The sequence below is a fragment of the Gadus macrocephalus genome, chromosome 16 (assembly GCF_031168955.1).
Source record: "Gadus macrocephalus chromosome 16, ASM3116895v1".
Lineage (NCBI taxonomy): Eukaryota > Metazoa > Chordata > Actinopteri > Gadiformes > Gadidae > Gadus > Gadus macrocephalus.
Window position 1 is genome coordinate 14338002 of NC_082397.1, and position 14354 is coordinate 14352355.

Below are 14354 nucleotides of genomic sequence, written 5' to 3' on the forward strand. Positions count from 1 at the left end.
CCCTTGTGTTTTTTTTCATGACGACCAATAAAAAACAACAGTGTTACCCCTTATGTTTTTATTCATGACGACCAATAAAAAACAACAGTGTTACCCCTTATGTTTTTTTTCGTGACTAACAAAGAAAAACGACAGTGTCACCCCTCATGTTTCATTTGATAAAAACGACAACCCCTTATATTTATTTCATTTTTTTTGCAGGAATCCGAACATGAGCTGTTTAGAGTGTTAACCTCTGAACTTAACAATGCACCATCAAGACAACAGATAATGTCATCACAAAGGTTATACTTCACTTTATAATTCGCATGAAATAGAGATAAGAGTCGTCCAATAGATGACATCAACCGGACTTGAACCCCAGTCTCCAGGGGGTTAGGCAGAGTAAACTCCACTGCACCACTGAGGCGATTTCAATACACAATATTCAATCGTCAACAAAGAGGATATACATGACATTAAAATGTATGTGTGTATTTCTATTATTTCTATTATAAAAAACGACAGTGTTACCCCTTATAAAATATTTGACAAAGACAACAGTGTTACCCTTTGTTTTTTTTCATGACGACCAATAAAAAACAACAGTGTTACCCCTTATGTTTTTTTTCATGACGACCAATAAACAACAGTGTTACCCCTTATGTTTTTTTTCATGACGACCAATAAAAACGACAGTGTTACCCCTTATGTTTTTTTTCATGACGACCAATAAAAAACGAGTGTTACCCCTTATGTTTTTTTTCATGACGACCAATAAAAAACAACAGTGTTACCCCTTATGTTTTTTTTCATGACGACCAATAAAAAACAGCAGTGTTACCCCTTATGTTTTTTTTCATGACGACCAATAAAAACAACAGTGTTACCCCTTATGTTTTTTTTCATGACGACCAATAAAAAACGACAGTGTTACCCCTTGTGTTTTTTTTCCTGACGACCAATAAAAAACGACAGTGTTACCCTTTATGTTTTCTTTCATGACGACCAATAAAAAACAACAGTGTCACCCCCTATGTTTTATTTGATAAATATCGACAGTGTATTCCCCTTATATTTATTTCATGACGGCCGATAAAAAACGACAGAGTTACCTCTCATGTTTTTTCCATGTTGACCAATAAAAAACAACAGCACCCCTGTCGACGTTATTGCAGGGACGCGAACATAAGCTGTTTAGAGTGTTAACCTCCGAACTTAACAATGCACCATCAAGACACCAATTAAAGACATCACAAAGGTTATACTTGACTTTATAATTCGCATGAAATTTGAGATAAGAATCTTCCAAAGGAGGTCATCAACCGGACTTGAACCCCGGTCACCAGGGGGTTAGGCAGAGTGCACCACTGCACCACTGAGGCGATGACAATACCCAATAATCAATCATCAATAAAGAGGATATACATGACATTAAAATGTATGTGTGTATTTCTATTATTTCCCTTATGTTTTTTTTCACGACGACCAATAATAAACAACAGTGTTACCCCCTTTATGTTTTTTTTCATGACGACCAATAAAAAACAACAGTGTTACCCCCTTTATGTTTTTTTCATGACGACCAATAAAAAACAACAGTGTTACCCCCTTTATGTTTTTTTCATGACGACCAATAAAAAACGACAGTGTTACCCCTTGTTTTTTTCATGATGACTGATAAAAAACGACAGTGTTACCCCTTATATTTTATTTGACAAAGACAACAGTGTTACCCCTTATGTTTTTTTTCATGACGACCAATAAAAAACAACATTGTTACCCCTTATGTTTTTTTTCATGACGACCAATAAAAAACAGCAGTGTTACCCCTTATGTTTTCTTTCATGACGACCAATAAAAAACAACAGTGTTACCCCTTATGGTTTTTTTCATGACGACCAAAGAAAAACGACAGTGTTACCCCTTATGTTTCATTTGATAAAAACGACATTGTTACCCCTCATGTTTCATTTGATAAAAACGACAGTGTTACCCCTTGTGTTTTTTTTCATGACGACCAAAGAAAAACAACTGTTTTATTTGATAAATATCGACAGTGTATTCCCCTTATATTTATTTCATGATGGCCGATAAAAAACGACAGAGTTACCTCTCATGTTTTTTCCATGTTGACCAATAAAAAACAACAGCACCCCTGTCGACGTTATTGCAGGGACGCGAACATGAGCTGTTTAGAGTGTTAACCTCCGAACTTAACAATGCACCATCAAGACACCAATTAAAGACATCACAAAGGTTATACTTGACTTTATAATTCGCATGAAATTTGAGATAAGAATCTTCCAAAGGAGGTCATCAACCGGACTTGAACCCCGGTCACCAGGGGGTTAGGCAGAGTGCACCCCACTGCACCACTGAGGCGATGACAATACCCAATAATCAATCATCAATAAAGAGGATATACATGACATTAAAATGTATGTGTGTATTTCTATTATTTCCCTTATGTTTTTTTTCACGACGACCAATAATAAACAACAGTGTTACCCCCTTTATGTTTTTTTTCATGACGACCAATAAAAAACAACAGTGTTACCCCCTTTATGTTTTTTTCATGACGACCAATAAAAAACAACAGTGTTACCCCTTATGTTTTTTTTCATGACGACCAATAAAAAACAACAGTGTTACCCCTTATGTTTTTTTTCATGACGACCAATAAAAAACAACAGTGTTACCCCTTACGTTTTTTTCATGACGACCAATAAAAAACAACAGTGTTACCCCTTATGGTTTTTTTCATGACGACCAATAAAAAACAACAGTGTTACCCCTTATGTTTTTTTTCATGACGACCAATAAAAAACAACAGTGTTACCCCCTTTGTTTTTTTCATGACGACCAATAAAAAACAACAGTGTTACCCCTTATGTTTTTTTTCATGACGACCAATAAAAAACAACAGTGTTACCCCTTATGTTTTTTTTCATGACGACCAATAAAAAACAACAGTGTTACCCCTTACGTTTTTTTCATGACGACCAATAAAAAACAACAGTGTTACCCAGGGACGCGGGAAGTGGGGGCGCTTAGGGTGCTGCAGCGGCCCCTGGCTGTAACTGCAAGTGAGAAGGTTTTCTGAACAAATCAATACTTTAGGGTTAGGCAGAGTGCACCCCACTGCACCACTGAGGCGATGACAATACACAATAATCAATCATCAATAAAGAGGATATACATGACATTAAAATGTATGTGTGTATTTCTATTATTTCCCTTATGTTTTTTTTCACGACGACCAATAATAAACAACAGTGTTACCCCTTATGTTTTTTTTCATGACGACCAAAAAAAACAACAGTGTTACCCCCTTTATGTTTTTTTTCATGACGACCAATAAAAAACAAGTGTTACCCCTTATGTTTTTTTTCATGACGACCAATAAAAAACAACAGTGTTACCCCTTATGTTTTTTTTCATGACGACCAATAAAAAACAACAGTGTTACCCCTTACGTTTTTTTCATGACGACCAATAAAAAACAGTGTTACCCCTTATGTTTTTTTTCATGACAACCAATAAAAAACAACAGTGTTACCCCTTATGTTTTTTTTCATGACGACCAATAAAAAACAGTGTTACCCCTTACGGTTTTTTCATGACGACCAATAAAAAACAACAGTGTTACCCCTTAAGTTTTTTTTCATGACGACCAATAAAAAACAGTGTTACCCCTTATGTTTTTTTTCATGACGACCAATAAAAAACAACAGTGTTACCCAGGGACGCGGGAAGTGGGGGTGCTTAGGGTGCTGCAGCGGCCCCTGGCTGTAACTGCAAGTGAGAAGGTTTTCTGAACAAATCAATACATTTTTTCATTAAATTATTGACATCCACCCTTTTTATGATATTTATCATATCATCGGTACTATGCTGATTTTACATAAGCATGTTGGTGTTCAACATCTGTTGTAGTGAACATTCTAAAACTGGTGTAAAATGTTGCTGCCATATTAATAGACACGTTGAATGTTATCGTTTTGATTCTGGAATCCCGCACGTAAACTGGTTGGCAAAAAAAGAGCAAAGACGGGCGGTACACTTGACGGAGAAACCGTCACTTTCCTCATATCAGACAACTCGTAACTCTGGATGAAAATGAAGGCTTTCTATTATGTCACTTTCCTTTGTAAACCTTTAGAAATAACCTCCTGAATCCTTGTTATAACTCTGTGTATAATCCCGGACCGCAACAGCTTGTCGGCATGTTGTTAGTGTGTGAAATTCAGCACAGTATCAGCCGAGTTGACTCTAATTTCCACATTGTTTACTTGCTAACGTTTGTGAATAACAGTGGCTAGTTGGCAGAACTCTTTTTACACACCAGTAGAGTGTTTATCAGAGCGGAGCCCTGAATGTTGCGCAGCATTTATTATGACGTCATTATATAGATTCTCTCTCAGCACCCCCCCCCCTCGGACTGACTTCCCGCGTCCCTGGCTGTGAAGAACTTTTAGATTCCAAACCGGCTGTTTCCCAAGCGCACATGAACGGTCGCTGTCGTGAACACGCGTAAGCGTGGGCGTCATCAATGGCGAGCCGTCTCGTTATCGCCAGGAGAGTGAACCATGGAGTGAACGCGCCTTTCGTCCGAATTGATCAGCCAACATCTGAAGCACTCAGTTCTTCGACCACTTTTGCAAAAAAATACTTACCAGAAAATATTTTGAGCACTAATTTCTTGTTAATTGTAGAACACCTACACATAAAATGAAGAGTCCGAGATCACTCAAAACTACCCCAACTTTATTAGGAACAATGGATGTGTTTGTATAAAAATTATGGGGTGTGCCATTCGCCTGTTTGCCTATATACACACACACAATATAATCACTCAATGTATGGGTGCCACATTGCCTGACTTATTAAAGACATGAAAGTATATTCCTTGTTAAAAATTAGAATATTAGAACTTAGATAACACCCTCTCCATCCACCCCACATATAAAGTTATATATTACATAAATATATTCCACAAAAGTAGTGATAGAAGCAAAATATTTAAAAATAGGAAACAAAGTCTTACTTTCTCTATTTGATAGTCATTTAGGTTGTGTTGGGAAATGTGTACACAAAATAAAATTAGCCCCCAGAAGAAACCAAACAAGGGCAGCCATACCAATAATGAAAAATTTGTTTTTACACATACATACATACCGTTGTGAACAAGGGGCTGGAAATTTACTATCAATACTAACAATTAACATCCATTGCTTGCTTTGGCACAAAACATATAACCTTATAACATTGGTATGTATGAAAATAGAAGGTGTTTGTGTGTGCATATATATATATATATATATATATATATATATATATATATATATATATATATATATATATATATATATATATATAATTAATTTATTGTTTCATGTGTGTGGGCCAATAATGACAATTATTACCTTGAGATAAAGGGTAATGTTTGTTTGTTTTTATGATCGCATGTCTTCCCTTAAATAAAATATCTTCCTAAACAATTCATATAATTAGTTGTCTTGATAGCAGATGATGTGACCCACCCTCACAGGCAAAAATAAACAACAAAAATGGGCCATGTCTTAAAAAGTGTAAAGCCAAAACCAAATAAAGATCACTTTTGGGTCACAGATAGACATGGAATAATTAACTAATAATAATTAACTAAAACTAAAACAATAATAATTAACTATAACAAAGTCTAAATTAGACAAAACATTGTAGATAAAAAAGAAAACGAAATATCCATTCGTACATCAGGCTATCACAGGCCACATAGTTTGTGTATTCAAATAAATCCAAGATAACTGCATTATTTTGATCATAAAAAGGTACTATATAATACAAAATTAAATTACATTATAATCTGCTCATGGACATAGACAAATGAAAAAACAAACAAGGGGGAAAACATGCTTAAAAATAACTATGCAGTTCACCGTTCATTTACTTTTAGCTGTAAACTTCACACCGTGAGTGGGAAAATGTGTTATTAAGTTACCAGACCTGTAGATCACACAACATAATGTTATGTTGAGTTTAAGATTTGTTTGTCTCATTTTTAAATGTGTGTGTGTGTGTGTGTGTGTGTGTGTGTGTGTGTGTGTGTGTGTGTGTGTGTGTGTGTGTGTGTGTGTGTGTGTGTGTGTGTGTGTGTGTGTGTGTGTGTGTGTGTGTGTGTGTGTGTGTGTGTGTTAACTACACTGAGCTGGAATGTGTCTTACTCTCTGCGTCTCCTCACCTGGTCCCTGATATGCAGATGCAATGAGTTGAGGATGGAAGAAAACGGGAGACAGCTGAATGGAACCAAGGGACAGACGTCCTTTGTCCCTGAATGTGTTGTTGAGAAGGTCTTCTCTCCCGAACGTGGTTGGATGGGAGACACAGGGGACTGGAGCTTCAAGTGGTCCCGGTTAGTAGGCGTCTCTCTGCGTGTGCATCTGCTCCTGTATCTTGGTCAGCATCTCCTGCATTCGCCGCAGCTAGGGAGAAACACACACAAGAACACTCAGTTCAATCTCCGGCCTCCAATGGTGTAGCTATACATTCATTGCCCTCTTATTTATGTAAAATACCCTTCTTTTCCACCGGGTCTGATGGTGATAAGCCATAACAAGCTATATTTATATTTTTGTTTTATGTAGACTGATGGTGATGTGACACATGGGTTTATGTTGGATAGATCATTCAACCAGTTGGTGCAGTCCATTGTGTAGGCTGGTAGGTCAGTTTATCATACATCTGTGAAGTAGAATCAATACCAAACAGGTTTGATGGGCCCCTTAAATGTTTAAACATTACATTTTATTCTACATATTATGAGTCCTTGGGATGTTATTGGACAGCAACCAATTGTGTAGAAAACAAAACACGAGACCACATAGACAGCTCTGTTATTGGAATCTGGCTCTTGTTGAAGTGTTGAAGAATGGCGGATCAATACTACTCAGCAAAATGGTAGGGGTCACCTGACCCAGTTTTTTCCAGCTGTTGGCTTGGATACTTCCCGGAAATGCCTCGCAACTATTATTGATTGTATTTTTGTAACAACAGCAAAACAACAAGTGAAACTAACAGGAAAAAACTGCATGGATGTGAGGTTTTAATAGTAGTCCAAATCCTTGACTATGAATTGGTTTGTTGAAATTGAATTAGTTTTCTAGTGTATGTTGATCAATGTTTACTATTCTTTTTTTTTAAGTTTAATTAATCTATATATATATATATATATATATATATATATATATATATAATATTTATTACAATTTGAAAAGAAGTCAAACAGAAAATAGTTTATTTGAGCAAATAAATAATAGATATTCAAAATAAATATACCTTTCACGGTTATGACATTCTATGTAAAACACAGATGGGGAAATATATTGTCGGAAGGAATGGGGCGTCATATCCTTATTGTTACAACCCATTGGCAATTATTTTCCAGTAACTTTGTTGTGTAGGAGTGTTATAATGAGCGATGTTGCCTTTGAAATGCACAACACACAGTGGCGTTATGCCATGAGACCTAAAAGCTTAACCCTGTCTCGGACACGGACATCAAAATCAACAGCTGGCCAGCCGAGCTCAACATACAATGGAGTGTATATACTGTATATATATATATATATATATACATATACATACATATACATACATATACACACACATACATGCTCCATCGCGAAGGGCAGTTTGCGGGTGAGGGGCATACTGTGTGTGAGTAAATGTGTATGCATTCTTGAATACGCCAATATGCAAATATACTCAAATGATTCGACGGGATAAGGGGTAACATTGGGTCGGGGGTTGGGGGGCTAGGGGTGGTTAAAGAGCATAGAGTTTCCATGTTGCCAACAAACAGCATTTCAATTAACAGGATTTTCATTTACTTTAGACTATGTGGAAAAGCACATAATAACCAACTTAATATTTACTTTAAAACCTTAAGGCTTCAACACAGGCATGCCGTGATTTTTTAGGAGAGGGGGGGACATAAGAACGGGAAAACATGAATCTCTTCATGTCACTGTTAAGTACGATGCTAAATTCACTCCATGTCAGAGAGCGATGTCGTTCCCTGTCTGCCGTGGGTTCGAACCCCGGTCGGGCCCAGCCTCCTGGGGCTCGTGTTGGTCGCTAGGGCATTGGGCCTGAGGCTCGGGCTCGTGGTGTTGCCGCGTGTCCGTACGGCGGCCCGTGTTCTGTACCTCCTCGTCTTTCTCTCGGATGAGCTTCTCCGTCTCGCCGTCAACCCCCCCGCCCGCCGGTGGGATGGGGAAGTCCGTGCCGCTCTCCCTCGTCAGCTTGCTGCAAGACACAGAATGAGCTTCAAACTACACATCCCCGGCCCAGAGAGACTAACATCACACTAACTATTAGATATGATATGAGCTTCAAACTACAAACGTCTGGCCCAGAGCGACTTACATCCCACTAACTATTCCAGACACACATGAAGATGTTCTATAAATAGTCAAATTAGAGGAGTTCCGTGGAGGAACCAAACATTCTAAGGTACAGTAGAAGTTTAGCTTTCTTGCTTCTAAGGCTCATTGTGTATTCTTTAAATACACAAATGCCACTATGTTCGGCCTGTCCTGCCCTGGCCCGTCTGGTGCTGACCGATGGGCCATGGGCGGCGGGGAGCGTACTTGCGGTTGCGCTCCTTCACCACCATGCGGGTCATGCTCTGGATGCAGTGGGCCCGGTAGTTCTCGTAGTGGGTCTCCCGCGTCACGTCCTTCAGGTCCTGCATGTGTGTGCGCACAAGCATGTTGCGCAGCTTGATGAAGTCACAGTGGGACTGGTTCTCCACTGCCAGGACCACGGAGCCAGGGAGAGAGAGATAGGGAAAGTCACGAGTCACGCAATTACACTTTCACACTTACAGGGAAATGGGTGGAGTGAGGAAGGACCAGGGAGCCACTGCCTACACTGCTGTATTCAATAGATCGATCCAACAAGATTAGAAAAGCAACGAGAATCACCTCAAACGGTGACGTGGGTTCAGCATATTGAGCCCAGGTCAACATGGAGCAGAAAGTGGATTTTTTTTCCCCCACGGTTCATCGTTTCCTCACCTTCAACGATACCCCACGGGTACAGACGCCCACGCACCCTCTTGCCCTTGGCCTCCACCACCGTGTTGCTGCCGATCACAGCAAACGGGATGCTGTCCTGGGGGACAGAGAGAGGGGGATGAAGATTTACCATTTAGTAATGAACAGTGGACTCTAGGGGACTGTGGCCGGCTGCCTGTTATATATGTGTGACTATTTTATTATTAAAATGATTATTGCTGCTATTCTACTTTTATTTAATTGATACATTTTTATTATATTGTCAGTTTTAAAGATATTTACAACTGGTTTGCTGTTAGACCGAGGAGCCAGAACAAAATAATTGTACTCCCTTATACTTGTTTATGACATGTCACAATAAATTATCTTGAATTTAACAGACACTTTAATCCAGAGTACCTACAGGCAGGTCCCTGTGGACCAGGGAATCAAACACAGTACCTTTTTGCTGATATGCAACCCCCCAGCGACCAGCCCCCCCCCCCCGTACTGTGGTGATGATGGTGTGATTACGATGCGGTACAGTGTTCATTGTAGCAATGCAGCAGCACAGTTTGCTCCGTCCGCCTTACTCACTTTCAGCTCCTGGTCCTGCTGCTTGAAGTCCTCGTCCTCATCAGAGTCACAGTCGGGGAACTGGTAGATCTTGATGCCGTACTGCTCAATCTCCTCTCGGATCTGCCCGCAACAACCCCGCCAAACGGAGGGTTGGGATTATGGAAGCCAGTACATTGGGATGACAATGGAATTTTTCTGGAGAAGGGAGATAAAGCCTTGCCTTGATTTTCTTCCTCCGGACCTCCATGGGGGTGAGCGTGTCGGCTTTGGCCAAGACGGGGACGATGTTGACCTTTTCATGCAGAGCTTTCATGAACTCCACATCCAGAGGCCGCAAACTAAAAATAAACACAGCACATACTTTGGTTGAGTTCCAATGCAAACAAATACCCCTGCAAGAAAAACTAAGGTTCCGGTCGAGTAGTACAAGAGTACATTGGGACATTGGTGCAAATGTAGACCTGTTTTTGGTCTGTAATCGGTAGTAACTTAAACGGGCCAATAGAGGGAGCTCCTTCCATTTTATTGTGACAGTTACTGTATATGCTTTAGTCGCATATATTGTAATGTCAAAGTGCAGGTTCACCAATTACACGGCTGAATGCACCAGAAAATACAGCGTCGGCATTCGCTTCAAATGAATACTGCAACTAACATAATAATTTTTTCGACCAATGAAGCTAATGCAAGTCCACAGAGAGTAAAAAGCCAGCTGCTGCATTAACAATTCATGTGCCCAGTTGCTTTACTGTGGAACACTAATACATCTAATGTATGCGTTGTCGCAAAGTTTAATATTGTGATGACTGTGCCAGATAAAAACTCGTATGGAATATAGTATAATACTGTATATAGTAATATAGTCCGGATTTAAGCGGATGTACTCGGAAAAAATTGTTTTCGTTCATCACCAAGTTGACGATGTTGCAGCGTCGACACCTTTGTGTAAGTATTAATTCGTCCTGCAAAGAGGAGGAAGTAAAAGAGGAAAAGAGAAGAAGGAAGAAGGAAGAACAACAACCGTGTCGTACCCGTGTCCAAATGGTGAGATAAAATACAGGCAGCAGTGCACCCGGTTGTCCTGGATGTTCTTGCGGTTCAGGCCGCTCTCGTCCCTGAAGTACTGCTCAAACTGCTGGTCAATGTAGTCAGCCACTGGCTTCCAGCTGAAACAGTCAGGAATAAACAGAGGCACACCACCGTCAAAGACCACAACTCACCACAAAGAAAAAACACAATTATTATTATCTTTTAACAGAATGATCATCTTTGTTCAGATGTTGCATCTATATTTCCTGCATTCTTGAATTTGAGGTGTTGGGATATCTTGGTCATCAGTTCAAGTGTGGTACGTGACAGTTACCATTCTGTGTTGTTCACCGCGTCCCCAAAGCCTGGAGTGTCCACTATAGTGAGCTTCAGCTTGACTCCTTTCTCCTCTATGTCCACCGTGTGCTTGGTTATCTCTACCGTCTGCATGATTCGCTCTTTGGTCATGGCACAAAGAATGAGTGAACGTTACGTTTAAGTGATCAATCTGCTTGGAGCAGTCAAAGGGTATGAAACACAGCACATTAAATATCAATGTAATCAACATGAAAATCGAACAAAGCCTGTCACTCATTCCTATCGCTGTCTCACCTTCGGCGTTCAGCAGCCTCCTGTCCTTATAGAGGTCTGTGAGGAAGAGGCTGTTGACCAGGGTAGACTTACCCAGGCCTGACTCTCCTTCAGGGGGGAGGAAACAACACGTCAATACAGACCTGTTTCAGTCCCTCTAGATACCATTAGAAGACCTGAGCATACGCCGTTACTGACCTGCAACCATGAGTGTGAAGTCAAAGCCCTTCTTGACGGATTTGCGGTGCACCTGGTTTGGCAGAGTGGCGAAACCCACATATTCTTTGTCTTGATCCTTGAAAAGAAAAGAAAAAAAACATTGAGAACATCCAAAACTCTATAATATATTATATCATAAATATATACCATATAATCTACGATAGCATCAATGACATCTGATGTGTCGTACAGTATTCATGTTCAAACAATCAATGTCAGCCTGCCAAGTGTGACATCGGTGTTGACATGTGTAACGACATTCAAAAGCCTGTCATGGCGTCCTCTACATTATCGGCCAATCACAACCAATTTCACTCAAGCTGAATGAATGAAAGCAACCCCAAGTTCTCAAACTAGGTCAGTCTCCACAGCCAGACACACACACACACACACACACACACACACACACACACACACACACACACACACACACACACACACACACACACACACACACACACACACACACACACACACACACACACACACACACACACAGTTTCTGAGTCTCAACCTCCGTCTCACTGGAGTTACCTCAGTAGACTCATAGGGGTCAAATCGGTTCCAGGGGCTCTTTGGCCTGCAGGGGCAGTTAGGGGAAGGCAAGTCATAGTCCTCCGCCCCCCCGTCGTACGACAACACGGGGCTGGAGCCCGAGTCTGAGCTGCCCGCCACGGGGGGCCGCAGGTAAGACGGGGTGTGCGGGCGATCCAGGCCCTCGCATTCCCTGTCTGCGTCACAGAGGTCGATGGCGTGGTGGGGGCCCACAAGGTCATGGTGCCCCTCCTGGGGGGGGTGGGGTAGGTGGTGGCCCCCCATGATGCTCTCCAGCTCATAATCCTCCGAAGGACTCAACGGCTGTGAGGGGCCGAGTGGAAGAGGACGGACGGGCGAGGCATGGCGGAAGGAGCGGGCAGAGATACATGAGGAAGGGAGGTTTGGGTGGAGGGTGAGGGTCGGTGGGGGAGGTAGAAGGTCCACACGTAAGAAGGAAGGGTGCGGAGGGACCACGGAGAAGCGTCTGAGCTCACCATGAGGCCAGCATTGTTGTGGTCTCAGAGTTCATATGTTGTTTGAAGCATATAATGCAGGTTGAATTCTTGCAATATATTCTTTAAAGACGCACAGTGAAGAAATAACTGACAATTACGCCTTCTAAACTTTCAGTAATTGGTGCAATAAATATTGCAGACACCTCTGAAGAATTTTTTTTCGTTTTGCTCAGGACTTTTTCCTGCTGACGTATTTACCGTTGGAATTGCCAGCCTTTCATTAACAACTTTTTCACCAAGTTGGGGGAAAACTAGTTGTGCCTAAAATAATAAAGAAAAACATAAGAAAGCTTTTCTGTACCAAGTAAAATTCCTCTGCCATCTGCCTGAATGGAAAAATAGGACTAAAGGCTTTGTTGACGCTCATTATTATGCCCATATCTTGTTCCTCAATGTTATGGCTCAACAACTTCCGAAACAGAGTGAGACAAACATCCGTTCCGGTAGGACAACAAGAAGGTATTAGTAAAGGTATTCTCTTGGTGTCATACACCTCACACCTCATTCCAGAGCACACCCAGAGGTCATTGGCCAGCACAATCAAGAAGCACAAGTTATGATAAAGGCAATCCAACTGAAAACTATTTGGCATACTTTAAAGTTTAAAACATGTTCCTACGATAAACATGCTGAGCTCTTCCTGCCGTGCCCATCTCTGTCATAGAGAGAGAACAATTGATAAGCTTACATCGCAGAACAATTACTAACTTGCGGACTATCTGAGGGAGATGACTCCATCACCTATACACCTGAATGAAAGGCCTTCAGTAAAAACAAGTTGAGGACCATCAGGTTTTAATTTGTGTGCCATTAATCACCATGTGAAAATCCTATGACGAAAGTCGGCTGAGCTTTGGCGGCCTCTAAAATGACCTAATTCCTGGTTCTTTCTCATTAACCAATGGAGGTCAGTCCTTCGTTAGTCATGATACTTACCGCTATGATTGGAGGGAGGTGGGGGGTGCTGGTTCATAACGGGATATTTTGTAGGGTGGTCACTTAGACTCATCCCCAATGCCAATTCAACTTGAAAGTTCCCATCACCAGTACCTGTTCAAAGTCATGGTTCCCAGTGTGCTGTTGGTGGTGGTGGTGGTGCAGGGGTGGAGGAGGAAAGTCAGGGCCAGAGTCCTGCTCATCAGAAGAGGAGAGGGCTTCATGATCGCTCTCCTCCATTGCAACCGGGGCCTCGGTGCACTCTGCCATCTCAAAGCAGGGAATGTGTGTTTGCATGTGGAGTCATGGTGAGGCCAGTGTGGCAAGAGACACGCGGATCCAGAGGATGACGGACCACCAGGGGTAAGGGTAGGTCATGGGAGAGGGCGATGGGGTGGGGGTCAAGGGGTCAAGGTATGATTTGGAGTTCAAGGTATGATTGGATGGATTTCATTTGGATCAGACCAGGGCAGGTAGACCGGAACAAAAAGAGAAGAACAAAAAAAGATGAAAAAACAAAGCAATGGGAAACATTAATCATCCCGAAGGAACCGGTAAGGGCTCAGATTCTGAAGATCAAGCATTAATAAGAAGACAAAAATATTATGAAGAATGAAGCGTCTGCAGGAGTAATCATCCCGATGATGGAACTAGCTTACAGCTGTTTCTGCACTGTCCAAATGTACCCTATTCTCTTAACATGCCATTGTGATAACATCTACCTAGAAGTCATAATAAGGTTCAATGACATTTTGCATAATCATCCACTAATAAAATAATCTGGCATATTTAATCACCTATTTATCCCATTCTTATTCTTGTGAAGTCGGTCACAAAAATTTAATATTGTGAAAATGATTATCCCTACATGGTTTATAAACTCATCTTTCCATTGATTGAAGATGTA

At 41.1% G+C, this 14354-nt stretch overlaps 1 protein-coding gene across 8 annotated transcripts in view; it reads right to left on the minus strand.

Moving 5' to 3' along the window:
• Positions 1 to 4732: 4732 nt before the first annotated feature.
• The window catches only part of septin4b (septin 4b), a 33022-nt gene continuing 23400 nt past the window's right edge, over positions 4733 to 14354 (minus strand). For 3 of the 8 annotated variants that reach the window (XM_060076408.1, XM_060076409.1, XM_060076412.1), the window contains exons 2-13: positions 13562 to 13710; positions 11994 to 12317; positions 11439 to 11535; positions 11262 to 11348; positions 10984 to 11107; positions 10652 to 10786; positions 9841 to 9958; positions 9639 to 9740; positions 9063 to 9159; positions 8634 to 8796; positions 8190 to 8289; positions 4733 to 6464 (exon numbers count right to left, since the gene is read on the minus strand). In XM_060076408.1, coding sequence (XP_059932391.1) covers positions 6396 to 6464; positions 8190 to 8289; positions 8634 to 8796; positions 9063 to 9159; positions 9639 to 9740; positions 9841 to 9958; positions 10652 to 10786; positions 10984 to 11107; positions 11262 to 11348; positions 11439 to 11535; positions 11994 to 12317; positions 13562 to 13710 — 1565 coding nt within the window. In that variant the 3' untranslated portion in view covers positions 4733 to 6395. Of the gene's footprint in view, positions 6465 to 8189; positions 8290 to 8633; positions 8797 to 9062; positions 9160 to 9638; positions 9741 to 9840; positions 9959 to 10651; positions 10787 to 10983; positions 11108 to 11261; positions 11349 to 11438; positions 11536 to 11993; positions 12318 to 13561; positions 13718 to 14354 lie in introns of all 8 variants that reach the window. The other 5 variants (XM_060076414.1, XM_060076415.1, XM_060076413.1 and 2 more) reach the window with 2 other exon arrangements.